Consider the following 20315-nt stretch of genomic DNA (forward strand, 5'->3'; position numbering starts at 1 on the left):
CTTAGGCTTTGCAGGCAAGCACCTTAACCAATAAGCCACCTCTCCAGGCCTTTATTTTGAGTCAGGGTCTCATGTAGACCAAGCTGGCCTCAAACTTGCTATGTAACCAAAGATAACCTTAAACTTCAGTTTCTCTAACCTCCATCTCTCAAGGGCTAAGATCATAGGCACGCACCATCATACCAGGTTTTGTTTTGCTTTGTTTATTCAAGGCAGGGTCTCACTCTAGTTCAAGCTGACTCAGAATTCACTATGTAGTCTCACAGTGGCCTCGAACTCACGGCGACCCTCCTACCTCTGCCTCCAGAGTGCTGGGATTAAAGGCGTGCGCCACCTCGGCCATCACTCACACCAGGTTTTATTCAGTGCTGCAGATTGAATCCAGGGCTTCATGCATGCTAGACAAATGCTCGACCAGATGAGTTAACCTCCACAGCTCAGCAAGCAGTGATTTTGTCTGTTTGTTTATTTAATTTTGAGACAAGGACTGGCTATTCTCAAACTCACTATCTAGTCCAGGCTGATCTCATACCCCCAGCAATCCTCCTGCCCAAGCTTCTCAAGTACTGGGATGACCAGCATGTGCCACCACACTTTGCTCAGGAAGTACTCCCTGCAGGAGGGAAGGCTGAGTGTTGAGAGGAAACCAAGTGTGCAGGGGCAACAGCCAACTCCATACAGTCACCCCTGACCAGGCGCCGTGCAGAGCAAGGCAAGAAGTCGGTCAACACGGGGTGTCATAGGTCACGTCCACCTAGCAGTCCGGTGCTCAGAAAGTCTGTAGTGTGGAAAGTGGCCCATTTATTGTCTAGTGAGGAAAATACACAGAGCTCAGGGTGAAGCAGAGGACAGGTCATGAAGTGGTGCTGGGACCCGCGCGGGGTTGGCCGTCCCCCCCTTTGTAAGCGGATCCCTCAGAGGCCTCTCTCTGCTGTAGATGGTTTGGGACCAGATCAATCACTGCACACTGAAGCTGCGCCAGTCCACGGGGCTGATGGAGTACTGCCTGGAGGTGATCAAAGAAGACGACCCCTCCGGGTTCCTGCAGGTGAGCCTGCCCCTGGAGGGCAGCCAGCGGCTTCCCCCAGTGCCAACTCGCCTCTCCCCAAAGCAGCCCCGTTCTGGGCTCAGTCCCTCTTAGGCTGGGGCTTGCTCAGCTTCTGCCTTGCTTACTGAAGCCAAAGGACCTGAGCTGTCACCTCGCTCACCAGGAGCCCAATCCGACAGCATCCACTAAATAAAGAAGTGAGGTGACTTAATCTCCTCTCACGACAAATAGGAAGAAGCTGAGCAGATCACAAGGGGAGAAGCAAGTGGTAGAATCCACCTGACTCACCGCCTTGCTGTACAGAGTTCTGCAGGCCTGGCTTGTGACAGGCTGCCCACAAAGACAGTGCGCCTTTGGAGGTGGGGGTTGCTGCTGCAGCATTCAGGGTGACTCAGGGTCATGAGTCCTTGGGAACATGGCCATGATTCAGTCCATCTGTGGGGACATGAATGCCACTGCTTATTCCCCAAGAGGCTGTGCACAAGATCAGGGCTCTTCAAGGGCGCAGGCTGATGTCTGAGGCAGGACCGCCCAGCAAGCAAGTGCAGGCAGCAGGGTTTGCTGCTGCAGGGAATGGCTCAGACCCAGTGAGCGGAACTGGGGGTCACTCTTTCCACCCTGGGGCAGATAACTAGTCTGTTTCACTTTGCAAAGTACTAGGTCTGGCCAGAGGTCATGAAGGATGTTTGAAGAAAGCATCATGTATTTCACCAAGGGTCCAGTTCCATTAACTCCTCTTTGTTTCTTTTTTTCTTTTCTTTTCTTTTTGTTTTTCGAGGCAGGGTCTCACTGTAGCCCAGGCTGACCTGGAATTCACTATGTAGTCTCAGGCTGGCCTCAAACTCATGGCAATCCTCCTACCTCTGCCTCCCGAGTGTTGGGATTAAAGGCATGCGCCATCACGCCCAGCTATTAATGTATTTTTATTGTATTTATGTGGTCACGTTGCTGTAAAGAAACAAAGAGGAGCCGGGTGTGGTGGTGCACGCCTTTAATCTCAACACTCAGGAGGCAGAGGTAGGAGGATTGCCATGAGTTTGAGGCCACCCTGAGACTCCATAGTGAGTTCCAGGTCAGCCTGGACTACAGTAAGACCCTGCCTCGAAAACAAACGAAGAAACAAAAAAATACATTACCATGACCATGAGGTTTAACTATGGCTGGAACAATATATTGTGTCTTCCTGTAGCCAGTGGTCAGTGAACAGGGGTCATTTAACCTCGGTCATGGCTCAATCCAACCCCTTCCTGTCCCTGAGCTCAGGAACAAAAGTCTAATCCTTCCTTGTGGCAGCTACCCAGCTCCTTGGCTGCAAGCTCAAACCCTCTCCCTGTGTTCCCTTCTAGATCTCCGACGCCCTGATCAAGCGCGTGCAGGTGTCTCAGGAGCAGTGGGTCAAGGGTGCCCTGGAGCCAAAAGTGTCTGCGGAGTTTGACCTGACCCTGGACAGCGAGCCACTGCTGCAGGCTATTCACCAGCTGGATTTCGTCCAGATGAAATGTAGGGGTGAGCCGTGGTCGGTCTTGTTCAGTGGTGCTTTCTCCTCAAGAGGCAACCAGGCCAAGGGCAGCTTGGTGGTAGTGGCGGCTGTTGATGTTGGCTGGCAGAGTGAAGGATGAGAGGGCGCGGGTCCTGATCAGACTGGGTGAGCTGGGGCCAAGCCTGAGCTTCCAGTTATACAACGAGGGCCGGACAAAGACCAGAATGGACAGGTGGAATGGACCTGGCTAGCCAAGCCCTCGCGGCGCAGCATGGACAATGCTGTGACCTCCCTCCTGGTCTGAGCTTCCAGAGAGAGGAGTGTGAGCAGCTTAGCAATGCACAGCAGGCGCTGTGGACAGCAGTGGGGGACCATGGTAGAGGTTGTGAGTGTGCCGAGGAGAGGATATGGAGGAAAGAGAGGAAGAGGGGGGGCAAGAGAACGAAGAGGGGGAGGCAGAGAGAGAGGCAGGAGAGGAAGAGGAAAGGGGAGGGGAAGAGGCAGAGCAGGAGAAAGAGGCAGAGGAAGGAGAAGAAGAAGGGAAGGGAGGAAGAGGGGAAAAAAGAACCAGAGGGAGGAGTAAGAGGAGGAGGGAGAAGGAGAGGAGGGCGGGAAAGAGAAGCAGCCCTGGGGAAGAGCATTGCAGGAGGCAGAGAGATGACAATGCCAAGGCCCTGAGGCAAGAAAGAGTTTTTTGCCACAGGAAGAGAAAGCAGGCCTGACGGGAGAGAAGAAAGAACACTGGGGACAGGAGCACTGGGGTCCGGGGAGCTGGTGGAAACTCCTAGCCAGGGTTAGTGAAGTTTGCACAACTTGGCCAGTTGCAGAGTTCACAAGGGATGGCCAGAACTGGACTCCTGTCCTGCTCGCCACTGCCCTCGAGATGTTCAGGGCCCGCTCTGGAGGGAAGACAGCCACAGCTGTGACCTCAGCCCATCCTCACCTGCGCAACATGTAGCCATCTTTGAACAAACAGAAAAGCAAGTTCCTTGCACACCCTCAGGCTCACTCCCACGAAGCTTAAATGTGGGTGAGGTTTGGAAATGCCGCCCACCCCAGGTGTAAGTGAGACAGTGTACGGAGTAGGAGGAAGCTTGCAGGATGGGAGAGAAGCCATGGAGGGATGGTTATACCCACAAAGTGCCCCCCCCACCAGGAAAGATGCTTGGGGGATGTTGGTACTGATTCTTACCCAAAGAACTGTAGGGTTTAAGAGGAACAAAATGGAGAAGGTGGGCTTGAGGGAGGCTTAGCAGTTAAGGCATTTGCCTGAAAAGCCAAAGGACCCAGGTTTGATTCCCCAGGACCTACACTAGCCAGATGCACATGGGGGTGCACGTGTCTGGAATTCATCTGCAGTGGCTGGAGGCCCTGGTGTGCCCATTCTCCCTCTCTCTCCCTGTTTCTCTGTCACATAAATAAGTGAATAAAAATAAAAGATTTAAAATGGAGAAGGTCTCTTACAGCCAAGTGGCAGAGGGAGGGGCAGGCTGTGCCCAGCTGCCTGTGACCAACACAAATTTCACCCAACTGGGTCATCAGCCAACACTGAGAGGCGACGACCTCATTCTTGGAGCCGAATTGAAAGACACAGCCTTTCCTGCACTGATCTTGAAAACAAGCCATGCTAGACTCTATCACCTTCTAGAATCTCTTGAGCCTAAACAGAGCTGGAACACACACGAAATTTCCTGCTCAGCTTAAGAGAGCTCAAGGCATACTTGATTTGAGCCCCTCACCCCTTGAGCTGTCAAAGACTGCTTTCCATGCAGGGGTCCAGTCCCTGACCTTGCAAAGCTTCCTTCAGAAGCTGCCACATGTCTCTGCATTTCACTCCCTGTCTGTGTCAGTCAGCTGTCTGTGACATCTGTAATAATCAACTTGTGGGAAGAAAGGGATGTTTTGGCTCACAGTTTGCAGATCGTAGTCTGTGATTGGCCAATGCTTTGGGCCTGAGATGAGGCAGCCTGCTATGGCGGGAAGCAAAAGAAAGAAAGAGGAAAGGGCTGAGGTTCTACTTTCCCCATCCAGGGCACACTCCCAGAGACATAGCAGTCTCCCAGGAAATCTTCTGCAAGCTCCACCACTTCCCAGTAGCCCCACCCTGGTGATCAAGCCATTAGCACACAGGTCTTTGGGGGATATTAAAATATGCACCCCAAGCCGGGCGTGGTGGCGCACGCCTTTAATCCCAGCACTCGGGAGGCAGAGGTAGGAGGATCGCTGTGAGTTTGAGGCCACCCTGAGACTCCATAGTGAATTCCAGGTCAGCCTGGGCTAGAGTGAGACCCTACCTCGAAAAACCAAAAAAAAAAAAAATAAAATAAAATAAAATAAAATAAAATATGCACCCCAGCTCTCCCCCCCCCCCCCCGCCCCGTTCCTCGCCCAGGTATCAGCTGCAGGCTGGCTCTTGCTCGGTCTCCTGCCCTGCTCACAGGGTTCCTCTGCCTGAGTCCCTGCAGTGCCTCAGCAGCAAGGGCTGGTATGACTCTGTCCAGACCAGCCCTGGGAGCCCACACCGGGGGCTTGGTGGGCAGGTAGGAAAGCAGACGTCCTCCCTCAGGGCACAGGCCCCACCGTGTCACGTGACACCCTGGCAGCCTGAGATGAGTACATTTTTGGGGGGAGATGGTGAAGGAGGGGTGGACTCAGCCTTGCTATCCGCTAGGGGCCAGGGTACCTGAGGTGGGGGTGGGGATCAAACTGGGGCCTCCAGGAGGTCACAGTGTGCTGACCCAAGTGATCCTTGTCACAGTGCCACCCGTACCCCTGTTGCAACTGGAGAAGTGTTGCACCCGAAACAACAGTGTCACCCTGGCATGGAGGACGCCACCTTTCACCCACAGCCCTGCGGATGGCTACATCCTGGAGCTGGATGACGGCGATGGGGGGCAGTTCCGGGTGAGTTCCCTGATGGGGGGCAGTTCCGGGTGAGTTAGGCTGATGGGGCAGCTCCCGATAAGGCCTGCTGATGGGTGGGACAGTTGTGGGAGAGGAATGCTGATCTGGGGGCAGCCCCAGGTGAGTGGCGAGCTGCTTGTTTTAGAATTCTAATACACAGACCTGGAGAGAGGCAGCCTGTGGGGCTGCTCTCAACCCCAGCACTACAAGAAGAAGGAGAGAAGTGTCTTGGCCACCAGGACAAAGACAGCCAGCTGTTCAGGGCTTGTGGGAGATGGGGCTTCCTGCAGCAGGAGATCTGGCTGCAGCCTGCAGGCAGAGGTTTGTGTCAGGACATGCTGGGGGGATTCCTGTCATTACCAAGACAAGTGTGGGGCTGACAGAGCTCAGAGAAGGCGCTACGGAGTGTACCTGCTTCCTTGTAACCCAGCCCAGCGCACACCTCCCTTGATGGCTTTTTACTTATGACAGCGAGAGGGAAAGAGTGTGAGCACACTAGAGTCTCTTGCCACTACAAAGCAATTCCAGAAACATGTGCCACTTTATACATCCAGCTTTACGTTCACTGGGCATTGACCCTGGGCTGGCCACACTGTCAACAAACACCCTTAGCCGTTGAGCCATCTCCTCAGCCCCTCCTGATGGGTTTTTACCAGAGCCCCTCTTGTCTGACTCTCTGACTTTGCTACTGGGGTGGTTCTGACTACAAACGGCAGGTTTCGGGAGCGGAATGCATTCCTGTGGCCCCTTCAGTGCCTGGCAGAGCACTGGGCACAGAGAATGCACATGAAAGACGGGCTCTAGCTGGGCATAGTAGCACACGACTTGCCATTCCAGCACTCAGGAGGCTGAGGCCAAGAGATTGCCATGAGTTCGAGGACAGCCTTGGACTACAGAGTGAGCTTGTGCCTCAGGCAAACAAAAATAGGGTTCCACATTGGGATGGTATTGGGCTTTCACACATCACCACTGGCAGACTGTCGTGGTTGACTGTGAGGTTCTTAGCAAGGCTGAGTGCGTATTCACCCCTCCCCTCCTGCTAGGAGCCCTGGACCAGCCCACCAACCATTGGAGACACCACATTAGGTAGGGCCCAAGTGCCTCACCCAGAGAGCACAGCACTGGGCCTCCAGGGAGCCCCTCCTTTGCAGCCCTGAAGGACGCAGAAACCCTGCAGGGTTGAAGTGCTTGAATTCCTTCCCCAGCAGCTGAGCAAACCTTGCAGAAGGTTTGGATCCCCTGCAAAGGGATTTCCATACACTCAGAATTTTTTTGTTTGTTTGTTTGAAATGTGCAAGCATATAAGAGTTAAGGAAACAGCCATGACTGGGAACCTTGTTTCGTGTGGACACGGCCATCAAGGGAGTGCAGTACAGTTCAAGTCAGGGCTGCAGACTGTGGGCTGGTGCAGAGGTTTGTATATCTGGGGAGTCAGGGCACCAGGATTAAGGATCCCCCCGCCATCAGATACCAGAAGTGGCAACCAGGAAAGACTGGAGACGCTAAGGTTATGGGAGGTGAAAGATGGCTGTTCCTCCTTGAATCACGACCACTGGCAAAGCCAGAGCCATGGGCCAGGGCTGGAGAGGGACAAGAGAGTAAATGCATCATCAGACAGGAATGGTGGCCCCTGGCTTGTTTAGCTGCAATCCTCCACCAGCACCCCGATTTTTCCACTTCCCATGTGCCAAATGGGAAACATGGTAACAGTGTTATGGGGCTGTGTGGAAATGAAGAAACCTTACACAACTTTACAACTACTGGTAATGTGACAAGTGAAGAGTGAGCCCCCAAAAGGCAGGCAGGGAAGAGTCCTCAGATAGACTACACAGCATGGAACCTATGAGAGGAGACAAAAGGGCCATACATGGAGGGTGTGTCAGCCAGCCTTCTGATACTGTGACAAAATGCTTGAGAAAGATCAACTTGAAGGAGGAAAGATTTAGCTTGGCTCACAGCTTCAGAGGTTTTGCTCCATGCTCCCTTGTCACCATTGTATCTGGGTTTCTGGGAAGCAGAGGATCCTGGTGGGAAACGCGGCAGAGCAAAGCGGCTGACCAAACTCATTGAGCCATGGGCGCAGCGACGGACTCAGTCATCCATGAAGTCAGAGCCCATGTGGGTCAGTCACTTCCCCAAGGCTCTACCTCTGAGCTGTTTACTTCAAACCATGAGCTTTTGGGAGACACTTAAGCTACAACCTATAAAGTAACATAAAATAAAATAAAAGATACAACCAGTAATGGGGTTTTAATAGGATAAGAGAGGCTTGGGAGTAAATGGGGCACAAAGAAAAACCTAGGCAATGAAAACTGGGGTGCGGTGCAGGAAAGTCTCACCCTCCGGGGAGAACCAGGAACCAGCAGTGACAGGGATCAAGGGGCAGATGCCAACCTCAGGGATGAGAAGGGACACAGGCCTAGGTGTCCCCCAGGGCTCTGGAGTTTCTGGTCTTGCTGATCACAGAGGCAGGTCATTCTCAGCCATCATCCTTAGCTGTCTCCAGACCTGCAAGCCCCTGTCTCCCAGGACTCTACACCCCCAACAGCTTCCCAGGCAGGACCAGGCAACGAGATGAAAGGGTTCCTGCCTGACTTGAGCAAAGTCTAGGGCCCACAAAGGTGGGCACAACAGATCAGAACATCTGTTATTCGGTACTTCCATTAGCTGTACTTCTGGTGTTGCCGGGAGGGATTTAAGGAAGTTGAAAGGCCTCACGAGCAGTCTTGACTCTTGCAGGAAGTGTATGTGGGCAAGGAGACCCTGTGTACCATCGACGGGCTTCACTTCAACAGTACCTACAATGCCAGGGTCAAAGCCTTCAACTCCTCTGGCGTTGGGCCGTACAGCAAGACCGTCGTCCTGCAGACGTCAGATGGTGAGCACCGGGTCTCCAGTGAGGCACCTTCCTTCCTTTCTTTTTTATTTTTTTTATTTTTTTTTTTGGTTTTTCGAGGTAGGGTCTCACTCTGGTCCAGGCTGACCTGGAATTCACTCTGTAGTCTCAGGGTGGCCTTGAACTCATGGTGATCCTCCTACCTCTGCCTCCCAAGTGCTGGGATTAAAGGCGTGCGCCACCACGCCCGGCTCACCTTCCTTTCTTGTCTTCTGTGCTGTGATCATAATGGCAGAGCGAGACTTCACTTCCCACCTTCTGGTGGCAGTGGTGAGGGGTACTAAGTGGAAGGCAGGGCCACCACCCATTGGGCCAGAAATAGACTTAAGCTTTGTGGCTCTGGCCACATCACGTCACCTCTTTGTCTCAATCCCCCAACCGTGAGATGGGCTCACTAACAAGATAGCCACAGATAGCCCCTTGGTCCCTCAGTCCTAATAGTGTCTTTGGGAAGATGCCAGGAGCCAGGATTGCTGGAAGTTTGCCTGCCTGAGTATGTGTGCTCCTTGGCCAGGCTGGCTTTTTGGCAAGGGAACTTGAAGGAACAGGACACAGAGTAGGGAGCATGTGCCCGTGTGTGGGCACATGTGGACATCCCACTGGATGCTGAGCACCACTGTTCTTGTAGGAGCAAGGGTATCTGTCCCTAAGTACCCTAGAGACTGGCAGAGAGCCGGGTATGGTATTCTGTGCCTATCAGCCCAGCACTCAGAAAGTAGGGGCAGGATGACAGAATTCACAGCCAGCCTGGGGTGGAGGGGGGAGAGGCAGAAAGAGATTCTTGACTCCTTCCTTCCTTTCCAGTGGCCTGGTTCACATTTGATCCCAACTCTGGGCACCGAGACATCATCTTGTCCAATGACAACCAGACAGCTACCTGCAGCAGCTATGACGACAGGGTGGTGCTGGGCACTGCGGCCTTCTCCAAGGGGGTGCATTACTGGGAGCTGCATGTGGACCGCTATGACAACCACCCAGACCCGGCCTTCGGGGTGGCCAGGGCCAGCGTGGTCAAAGACATGATGCTGGGCAAGGACGACAAGGCCTGGGCCATGTACGTGGACAACAACCGCAGCTGGTTCATGCACTGCAACTCCCACACTAACAGGTGCGCAGCCCGGCTGCCCTTCCGGAAGGTGGGATTCGGGGGTGAGGGCCCCCTGTACTGTCCCCATGGCCAGGTTTCAGGAAAAGGGAGCTGTTTTCACGCACTCTGGTCCCCAGAAGGCTTTGACAATGACCTGGCAGGAGCGACTCTTTGTCGGTGGCCCAAGTGAGAGTATGTGATGGCAATGTAACAACACGGGCCCGGGAGCCCCGTCACCCAGACGGCAACGCCGTGGCTTTTGGTAGGCCACTTAGCTTGTGCCTCTTTTACGGGACCTGCCCTGCTTTTCTTTTCAAACGTTAAGCCAAGCCTGAGCCACTGCCCACCACTAATGAGCCTGTCTCCCCACAGAGGGGGCGCACGTCATTGCCATGGCCGGTGGGTTGCCTGGGTGGATGACGGCTGCTGCTACTGCCGTGGGCCGGGGTAAGGAGCCTCAAGGAGCTGACCTGAGTGGGTGCCACCTCCTGGCTGGGCTGCTTGGTTCCTTGAGGCTCTTGCGTGTCTTGTGTTTGTGAAACCAGCACACATTGCTCTTGCAAACAACCGTGAGAACCACGCCCCCCCCCCCCACACACAATGAAGGGGACCTAGTTTCTTTTGCAGGGAAGCTAGGGTTAGTCTGGCTAGGAACTTACCTGAGGGCTGTCAGGTCTCCCCCTCCTCAGTGCCTTTTCGCTGGCCACGCCCTTCTTTACAAGGGCCTGGGGCAGGGGCATCAGCGCCCTCTAACTGGGCCATGGAGCTCACCACATAATACAGACTGATGGGGGTGCAGGCTGACCAAGAGGCGCGGGCTGATCCAGCGGGCCAAGTCGACCCTAACCCGCCAGCTCGTGTGTGCCAGCTCGAGGCCAGCCAGCTCCCGGCTCCTCCATGCGGATGGTCAAAATTAGCACGAGCGCGCGCTGCACCTGGCCCGGCAGGAAGCAGGGCACCTTCCCGAGCCCAGCGCTCACCCAAGCCCAGTCACTGTGGCCAGTTTCGCACATGATGCGACAAGCTTAGGCAGGTCCAGCCACAGAGAGAATGAATGTTCCTTTCAGGTTCTATAATGCCAGCCCAAGTGGTAGGAGCTCTTTAACCCCCAAGGCACACCTCTGAGTTTCTGTGGAGTCCTTAGACCACCACTGAGCTTTCCAGGCTCTGGGTGTCCCAGTGGGGCTAGAAGGTAGCAGAGGGAGGGATAGCTCCTGTCTCCAGTGTCTCAGGTGTGGGGCAAGCGCAGGTGAGTGCCCTCCCAGAGGACCCCCCTCCCGGCACTTTGGCTTCAGGCTGGGGTTGGGGTGGAAATCACAGTTCTGTACTCCTGACTGGTCATTACTACCATTTGGTGGATTTTATTAAAACAGTAGTAACAACCCAGCACCAGTTTCAGTTTGCACCTGCTGGACACAGCTCCACCAGGCCCTAAGACACCTCTGAACACCCTCCCTACCACGGAACACCCTCCTGGTCGGACCACCAAGTCCTTCTAGAGACTTTCTGTCACTGACACTCAGCTCAGACCTAACCCAGAACACATGGTTTCCTTCCAGAGCAGAGCAACGTTGATGCTAGCTGAGCCCTTGGCACATCGAAGGGAAAGTCTGCTGATGGGGCACAGGGCATCCACTGGGAGGGTGGTTCCTCAAAGTTCCTCCCCACCCAAGGTTACAGATTTTCCCTATACTAGGAATGTCATATTCCAAACATTTGCCAAGTGCTCCAATGCCGGCCTGGTCCCTCGTGGCATGGTGCCCAAGACAGGGTACTTCATTCCCCACTCAACACCCCTTCTCTTGCCATATGTTGCCTGCTATCTGAGTGCCCTAGGATGGTTCTGGAATGCTGAAAGGAAGGGAATGGGTCCTTTCAAAGTGCCTGAGGGCTGGTACAGCCAGTCCTGGGCTTGTCTCCACAAACACCACACAAACACAAACACCAATTTCCAGCTGTGTAGACCTCAGATATTATGTGTAGCAGCCACCTCCTTTTCAAAAAACCTATTTATTATTTATTTGAGACACAGAGAAACATAGAGAAAGAGTCAGAAAGAGAGAGAGACAGAGTAGGCCACACTAGGGTCTCTTGCCATTGCAAACAAACTCCAGAAATATGCATCACTTTGTGCATCTGGCTTTACGTGGGTACTGGAGGATCAAACCCAGACCATCAGGCTTTGCAAGCAAGTGCCTTTAACTGCTGAGCCATCTCTCCAGCCCAAGGTCACCTTCTTGTTGCTGGGACAACACACCCGATCAGCTTACAGAAGGAAAGGGCTTATTTCAGCTTACAGTTGCAAGAAGTCTCATCATTGGGAGGAAAGCATGATACGAGCAGACAGAGGGCATCAGTGTCGTCACATCAGCCGGAAGGAACTATGAAGAGTGAGCTTGCTAGCACCAGCTGGGGGGCTAGATTATAAACCCCAAGACCGCCCCAGGGAGACACCTCTTCTAGCAGGACTCCACTTCCCAAAGGCTCCACTAGATGGGGCCAAAGCAGGAGGCTTAATCGAAAGTACGAGAGGCCATGGTGTTCATTCCACATTCACACCACCGCACTGTGGATAACAAGGGGCCGTGCAGCCTGGGTCCCTCAGAGCAGTGCCTTCTCGTGTGGCCTGTTCACTAGCAACAAGACAAGAGAAGGCTCACGTACCTAGGGAGTTGGTGTTGGGTGAGAATGTTCCCAGCATCTTTAGAATGATCCTGAATTACCACAGGCTGGGTGTGATGTCGGGTTTTCCTGGGCTTCTCTTCCCAGGACGGAAGGCGGCGTGTGCAAGGGGGCCACCGTCGGAGTGCTGCTGGACCTCAACAAGCACACCCTGACCTTTTTCATCAACGGGCAGCAGCAGGGCCCCACGGCCTTCAGCCACGTCGATGGGGTCTTCATGCCCGCCCTCAGCCTCAACCGCAACGTGCAGGTACCTTGCCGCCCCTCAGACCACAGCTGCCCTGCTCACTCCCGACTCCTTGCCTGACTCTTGAGAAAAGTGGACTCTATTGAAGCTGGCCGAGGTGTCCACCCAGACAGGGAGCTTGCCAGCCGGCGCCCTGTGTGCCCCGGAAGGTGGTCCTTCCGGCCCCACTTAGTTACTTCTGTTTTGTTACTTGGGACAAATGGATTCCATGGGGCAACCTAGGAGGGAGGAACTTGGACTGGGTGTTCTGGGGGGTGTGATGCAGAGGACCCCCAAAACAGACCGAGTGAGAGGCTGGAGTGTGCAGAGCAACTTCCTTCTCCCTGGAACAAGCAAGGGACCCGCCTGTGGTGCCCGCTGCCTCACACACCGATGCCAGTCATTCACAAAAGGGGGGCGCTGCAGTGTGGGGCATCCGAAAGATAGGAAAAGGGCTGGGATGGGGGGCAGTGGGTGCAAACACATCTCACATGCTGCAGGGCATCCACGGCTCCAGCAAAATGGAACGGGTCCTATTGTGGGGAAAAGGGCATGGCTGACACAGGCCTTAGTGACGTGGAGCAGCCTGAGAACAACAGATTTCAGGGGTGCGTGGGGTGCCTGTGCCGTCTCAGCGCTTGGGGCCTGGGGATGGCTTCTCCCACTCTCTACTTTCCTTCCCCAGCCTGCCCCATCTTCTTTTCTAGGTCACCCTGCACACAGGACTGGAGGTGCCAACACACCTGGGGCGGCCAAAGCTGTCAGGCAACTAGCCTGGCAGCTCCCACTGCCCAGCTGGCCGCGACCAAGTCACAAGCAGGGCTGGGCTGCCCTCACTGGACACAAGGGCAAGACAGCAAGTCCTGGGTTCATCCCAGCAGCTACTGAGTGTCTGAAGATGGTTTCTTTGGGGGATGGGGAATGCGTCCACATGCCGCACAGGCCACGTTATGGCTACCACAGTCAGTGGTGGCCGCGGGTGTCACTTTCATTCCACCCACATTCCACGAACTCACCCCAGGACTTACCCAAGGGGCTCTTGGGAAGGCCTTGGATGCATGCATGTTTTTTGTTTGTAAAGCATCTGTTTGTAAAGCTTGTTTTTTTCTTTTTCAAATAATTTTTTGGAGGGAGAGAGAAAGGGAGACTTGGAGCCTGGCGTTCCAGGAAGGGGGAGTCAAGCAGCTGCCAAGTCAACCCATGCCCTCATGTCACCTCTGCTGGGCACCACTTCTCGGGTCAAGCAGCAGCTTGTCATCTCTGCTGGGAGTTGCCCCTGAGTACTTGACCCTAGAATCTTCAATATGTGATACACCATTTGCATACTAGGTTGGGACGAATGGAAAAGGACATTAACCACTAACGCTTGATTTTTGCTTCTCATTGAACTGCAGAGACCTTCAAAAAGGGTGACTTGGGGCCTTTATTAATCAGCCAGTTATATAGTGTCTCTCTTTCTCTCTCTCTCTCTCACACACACATGCACACTTGCACACACACATGCACACTTGTGCATGTGCACACACACACAGGTGTGTGCAACCATCTTGCTATATTTTGCTCATCCAGGTCTTAGACATGATGGAAACACTGGAATTTAAGACAGTGACATGTTTGCGTGACAATGGCTTTTTCTGAAACTGGCTTCTTCAGAGGTCAACAGAAATGCGTCAACACTTCTTTTCTGGGCTACGCCTCACTCGTGAGCGCAAGCGTGCGCTGCGCACCCTGGGGAAGCCTCTCAGCTCATCAGTCCCTCTGTTTCAAGACCCATCGACTGACGTTATGGAAGCAGCACGGGCCTGAGAGGTGGCCTGGTGGCAGGCAGGGGCGGCTCTGCCTCAACGTCAGGCGGGACCCTGGAAGAAGGCTGGAACTAGAGGGCAACACCCTACGCCTTGTTTCTTCCCATGTGAGTCGGGGTCTCTTGGGGTGCTGGGAGAGCCCGTCCCCTTCCTGCGAACACTGACCTTGCTCTTAAGGACCACATGTAGTCACCCTGTCTCCCAGTCCCACAGCTACTGTGCTGCCCCTTCGCCCTCCTATCTCCTGCTGTCTCCAGCTGCACCTGATAGTCACCGGCGCGCTCTCTCCTTCGGAAAGCCTCTATATTATCAGGCGTTTCATTCGACAAGGAGGAGCAACTTGTCCACTTGCTGTCTGACTCACCCACACACCAGTGCCAACTGTGCTTCCTCGGCTGCCTCTGTGCCCAAGCCCTGCACCCGCTGCCCAAGCGCCCACCACTGGGCTGTGCAGACCCACCAGACCTACCTCAGAGCTCCTGCCCGTGGCTCGTGGCCCACATCTCCACAGATGTGGCTGGCAAGACCATCTGCCTGGTGTCACCAGGAGCTGCTTGGTGCTATGTCCAGTCTCCACGCTGGGCCCTGGAGCCATCGGCTTTGTGCAGGTTCAGCTATGGCCAGCTGGCCTCTCTTCCTCCTGTTCCTGCCCCACGGTCCCATCCAGAGCCCCCGGAGCAACACACGGACTTGAGTTGACGTGGCCTCAGCTGCCTGGCTGCCCCTGCTGCCTTTCCTAAGCTTTGGCTCTAGCCATAGTTCTGGCTCCAGGAGGCCCAGGCTAGGAGCAAGGAGCAGATTCTCAGATTGGGGACACCAAGGATCCACTGCCCTCCCAAGCTCAGGAAGCTGAGTGCAGCCATGAGCATTGGGTTAGGTGCTTGGCTTTCTTCTGGAAGAGTCCAGCAGCCTTGGAATGAGAGTAAGGCAGGGAAGTCTATCCAGAGGGAGTCCTGCAGCCCCCACAGCCTGGATCACCCGGGCCGTCCTCAGTCTGTGGGTGGCTAATTGCCTACTTGGGGAGCAGGAGTCACTAGGCGATAACTGGGCCTTGGGGAGATATGGAAATGCCCACACTTTGAAGTGGTTCTTTGTTGGTTTTGTTTTGAACAAGGTAAGATCCCACTGTAGCACAAGCCGTCCTAGAATTCACTAGGCTGGCCTGGAACTCGTGGCAATTCTCCTGTCTCAGCCTCCTGAGTGCTGGGACCAAAGGCATGCACACCACACCCAGCAGTTCTTCTGTTTTGTAATTTTTATTTATTTCTTTATGTTTTATGTTTTTGCAGTGCTAGGGAATCCCACCCATGTCCTTGGCCTTGCATATGATAGGCAAGTGTTCTACCACTGAACTGCCCTGTAGCCCACCAGGTGGCTTCTGGGGGTTTTTTGTTTGTTTGTTTTTGTTTGAGACAGGGACTCATTGTAGCCCAGGCTGGCCTGGAACTTACTATGTAGCTCAGGCTGGCCTTGAACTCACAGCAATCCTCCTGCCTCAGCCTCCCAAGCGCAGGGGTGAAGCCTTGCACCCAGCTCAGGGAGCCTCTCGAAGGTTTTCTGATGCTGGGGGAGAAGCCGGCTCCACCCCAGCAGCACGAAGGAGGCTGGCTGGAGCTCAGAAGCAATACACTGATGACTGATGCCAGGGACAGCACAGGCCGCCCTGCAGAGCCATCTGCCCTGCCTTCCACCCAGAGCACACGTCCGGGACAAGAATGCACCGAGGGGAGGAGCGCCAGACCATGTGCCATCCCACCCACAGGGGATCGCGAAGGATCAGAGCGGCGAAGGAACACCTCATGGCGGGAAGGCTCGGGACACCGCGGGTCGTGGAGGCCCTGCCTCTTGGCACTGCGGTGACGTTCGTGCTTAAATGACATCAACGTGATGCTGTGGTTGGGCCGCAAAGGAAGAGCTCTGTGTAAGTGTGTCAAGCATCCGTAAGAAAGGAATTCAGTATCTTCTGTGATGTCAGGATCCCTTGTGTTTGGAGTGTGCTCTGGAACATAACTGCAGTCTGTCCTGTCCAATTAGCCAAGCTGGCCGCAGTACGCTGCTCCCTTCTAAATCTCCTGTACGAGCATCCACTAGTACCCGTCACAAAGCCAGCGCCCCAGCCCCTCCCTCGTGACAGGGGACAGCACTCACGGCTAGGGTGTCTCCTCCTCCCGTGTCCTCCCTGCAACATGGCCGCAGTTTTAGGAGGACGGGTACCTGGCCCAGATACTGTGACATTGCACGTGGTTCAGCGCACTTCTTTAGTCCCGTGTGTGCTCTGTGGTTCCAAAAATGCCCTTAGCTGCTCCAAGGCCGCCAAGGCTCCAGAGCTGCATGCAGATGCCAGGGCTCCTGAGCCTGGGAACACTGGGGGAGCTCCTGTGAGAGATGGCGGTGGGCCACCCATTCCTCAGCCCTTTATCCTGTCCACGGTGTCCTGCCCCATCCAGAGCCCTCTCAGGTCAGGAGCAGCGTGTGGTCTGCATGTGCGCTTCCTCCAGGGACATTAGCATCTCTGCCTTAATTCTAACCGCGAGTCAAAGGCTTGGTCTGCATGTGGAGGTGCCATACAGTGCCAGTGGCAGGGGCTCGCCCATCACAAGGCTGTGGCCAGCTGTCCGCAGCTAAGAGGTGGGCAAGGCGGATTAAAGTCCTCTGTGGAGCACACTCCCAGCACTGCAGGGTGGCTAGTCAGCGCTTCTCACCTCTCCTGTGGTTTGGGAAGTGGCCTGTTCCGCTAGAGGGCACGTCGTAGTATTCCCGGCCTGCCACTAGATGCCAATAGCATCCTAGCTAGTGTAACAACCCCAAATATTTAGAGATATTCAGATGGCCCCCAGGGACTGCCCTGGTTGAGGACCTTTAGGATTTTTTTTTTTTTTTTTTTTTTTTTTTTTTTGGTATTTCAAGGTAGGGTCTCACTCTGGCCCAGGCTGACCTAGAATTTATTATGTAATCTCAGGGTGGCCTCAAACTCATGGCGATCCTCCTACCCCTGCCTCCTGAGTGCCTGGATTAAAGGCATGCCCCACCATGCCTGGCTATCGCTATTGGTTTTTATAGTGAGAGTGACACCCACTCCTGTGTCACCCAGAAAGCTTGTCACAAAGCCACCGGTGCTGTGTTAGTCCAAGACAAGGACTATCCACAGGGCTCTAGCAGGGCAGGTAGTGGGAAAGGGGACTCGCATTCCTGCTGGCTGACGATGCTTGACCAGCCCCTGCTTCCGTTCCTGGCAAGCAATGCCCCTCACCTTCCTTAGCCATGCCCACAGTTTACTGGAAGCTGTAGCAAGGATTTCTTGATGGATGTGTGGCCTTGGATGGTTAAAGAAATTTGAGGTTGTTAGAAGATATCTGGAGTCCATGCTGGGAACACTGAGGACTTCTCCAAGTGAGCTGGTAGCTGTTTTCATCGGTAGCCTCGTATGGGGTCCTGGCAGCTTAGGTAGAAGTGTTGTAAGAGTGGAACTAGGTCCGATATCCATACCGCATTGAGAAATGCTAGGCTCGCTGCTGCCTTCTTTTAATCCTGGCACTGGGCAGATGGAGGTGGCCAGCTCCCCAGGGCTCTCTGGCTAGCCAGCTCAGCAACCTGCGGGATGAGCTCCAGGCCAAGGAGGGACCCTGCTTCAAAAAAGTTGGATGGCACCTCATGAATGACACCCAAGCTTGTCCTGTATGTGGACGTGTACCTACACACACACACACACACACACACACACACACACGTATAGAGTGGGCTTGGAGCAGGACGCAAGGATCAGACAATAGGTTTGCCCTTGAGACTTCTCTCAACTTCGCTTTGATACTGGCCCTTGCCATGCATGGGCACACATCGAATTCTGGGCCTCAGTATTACCACTGGCAGACAGGTCATATGAACCCACCTCCTCAACTCTATGGTGGGAATTGAGGACTGTGGAATAGTCACATCCAATGGATGAAACCCCGAGGGATTTTCCTGCATCCTCTGCCTATGGTGTCTTCCATCCAAGCCTGAGTTGTGACCAGACAAATATTTATTCCACAGCTGCTGGCCTTGTGAGCAAAAGAACAATTTTAGACAGGTTTCACATAACTACAACCACCATGTCCTTTTCTTGGACAGCCCAGGTGAGTGGCATTACTTCCAGTGACCTGAACAGGTCGCCTGCTGACAGCCTCCTCCCCCGCCCCGCCCCCAGTGCTAAGAGCCTGCAGGGTCTCTGCAGTGCAGCAAAGGATGCTCACTTGGCCCGTGGCCTCCTGCCACCTCCATCCTGGTCTCCAGGGGCTCTTCTCCTCATGGCCTTTCCCAGACAGTGGGAGTGTCTTTGGCATGAGCATGATGCAAGACCAATGAGCTGGGACTCAAAAGCTGGTCAGGCTAAGAGGGAAAAAGGTTGCTTTCAGACCACAGCTAAGGCTTCTCGGCACAGGTCGTGAAGCGGGAGGTGCAGCGTGGTCTTGGCTTTCTGTGAATGATGCTGACTTCAGCAGGAGGAGCTGTGCGGTGACTCCCGGGGCTGTGGTTCCCAGCTGCCAGCCGGGTCCTGGACAAGGCCCCTGAGTTTTGGGGACAAGCAGGGTGGCACTGGGCACCAAGCTTTTGGACAAGGCTCTGAGCAGAGACTTAAGCAGCAGGCGTTGGGGTGAAGGGCGGCCACGGAGACAAGGGCGTGACTGCTTGTGCTTCGTGACAGCCCTTGCCCCTGGAGACTGGCCTCCCCGCCCCCACCCCCTTTCTCAGTGCTGGGAGGGAAGTGGGGCCCAGGCAAAACAGACAATGTGAATGCATGATGTAGAATTTCTGCTTTCGCACTATACTGTGTATTAAGCATGAAAGGTGTTTGTGTAACGTTGGCAAAGGAATTTAACAAGAGGCAAAAAGCCGTGTAACCCTTGTTTTGGCCCGTTTCCCCACCTTTCTTTGCCCTCCCTTCCGCACCCATCCTGTCCTTAGTGGTTGGTATTTGGTGGCAGCTCTTGGTCCTGTGGCTGTTACATTTCATTGAAAACATGGAGGGGTGGGCAATGGGAAGGAAAGTAATTTTTTCTAATTTTTGTATTGGTATCCACAAGCGTTTGTATTTTTTGAATTGCAAACACTGTGTTTTTTGGTCTTTGGGGGTTGGTTGAACTTTCTGTATTATTACCTTTTGAAAAACTTGAGTTTTACCACATTCTTAAGCAGATTTGAAATAAATTCTTTTGACACTGCCAGCAACTGGAAGACAGGTCTGGTATGTGGGCCTCGGAAATCTTGAAGTGATGACCTGTAGCCTTAAAGTATAAGGCACCATCTCCCAAAGGCACGGACTCATGTTTTAAAGAGCTTACAAGATTGGAGAAGCCTAATAGTCCAAAGTTGGCTACAATACATCCAAGGTGAGCACAGTGGTTCATTCCTGTAACCTTAGCATTTGGGAGTCTGAGGTAAAAGACCACAAGTTGGCCAGCCTGGTTTACAGGAAAGCCGATCTTTTATTCTTTAATTTTTAAAATATTTATCTATTTCAGAGAGAGTGTGAGGAAGAGGCAGAGAAGAGAGAATGGGTGTACCAGGGCCTCTAACCACTGCAAACGAACTCCCGACACATGTGCCCCCTTCTGCATGTGGCTCTATGTGGGTACTGGGGAACTGAACCTGGGTCCTTTGGCTTGCTGGGAAGCTCCCTAACTGCTAAGTCGCCTTTCCAGCCTCCTTTTTTCATTTTAAGATATTTTTTTAGAGTGAGAACAAGGCCACAAGTGAGGGAGAGAGAGAATTGCCATGTCAGGGCCTAAGCCACTGCAATCAAACTCCAGATGCCTGCGCCACCTAGTGTACATGTGTGACATCGTGCTTGTATCACCTTTGTGCGTCTGGCTTATGTGGGATCTGGAGAGAGATTGAACATGGGTCCTTGGGCTAACACCTTGGACAGTGACAACATCACTACAAATATATACACAACCTTGCTAGCTAACTGCTCCAGAGAGATGATGTACACTTCAGTGTAGGTACCAGAAATTAGTTAAAATCAGCCATTGTTGGGCTGGAGAGATGGCTTAGCAATTAAGGTACTTGCCTGAGAAGCCTAAGGACCCAGGTTCAAGCTCTCTCCAAACCCCATGCAAGCCAGAAGCGCAAAGGTGAGGCAAGCACAAGAACATATGTGCCCACTAGGAGCGCAAGAATCTGGAGTTCAATAGCTGTGGCTGAGGCC

At 53.8% G+C, this 20315-nt stretch overlaps 1 protein-coding gene across 2 annotated transcripts in view; it reads left to right on the forward strand.

Moving 5' to 3' along the window:
• Trim67 (tripartite motif containing 67) overlaps nucleotides 1–19329 on the forward strand; it is a 52834-nt gene extending 33505 nt beyond the window's left edge. The window contains exons 4-10 of one of the 2 annotated variants that reach the window (XM_045150232.1): nucleotides 938–1048; nucleotides 2395–2554; nucleotides 5287–5432; nucleotides 8172–8310; nucleotides 9133–9436; nucleotides 12185–12347; nucleotides 13031–19329. In XM_045150232.1, coding sequence (XP_045006167.1) covers nucleotides 938–1048; nucleotides 2395–2554; nucleotides 5287–5432; nucleotides 8172–8310; nucleotides 9133–9436; nucleotides 12185–12347; nucleotides 13031–13096 — 1089 coding nt within the window. In that variant the 3' untranslated portion in view covers nucleotides 13097–19329. The remainder of the gene's footprint in view (nucleotides 1–937; nucleotides 1049–2394; nucleotides 2555–5286; nucleotides 5433–8171; nucleotides 8311–9132; nucleotides 9437–12184; nucleotides 12348–13030) is intronic. The other variant, XM_045150233.1, reaches the window with a different exon arrangement.
• Nucleotides 19330–20315: the final 986 nt, after the last annotated feature.

This window comes from Jaculus jaculus, chromosome 5 (genome assembly GCF_020740685.1).
Source record: "Jaculus jaculus isolate mJacJac1 chromosome 5, mJacJac1.mat.Y.cur, whole genome shotgun sequence".
Classification (NCBI taxonomy): domain Eukaryota; kingdom Metazoa; phylum Chordata; class Mammalia; order Rodentia; family Dipodidae; genus Jaculus; species Jaculus jaculus.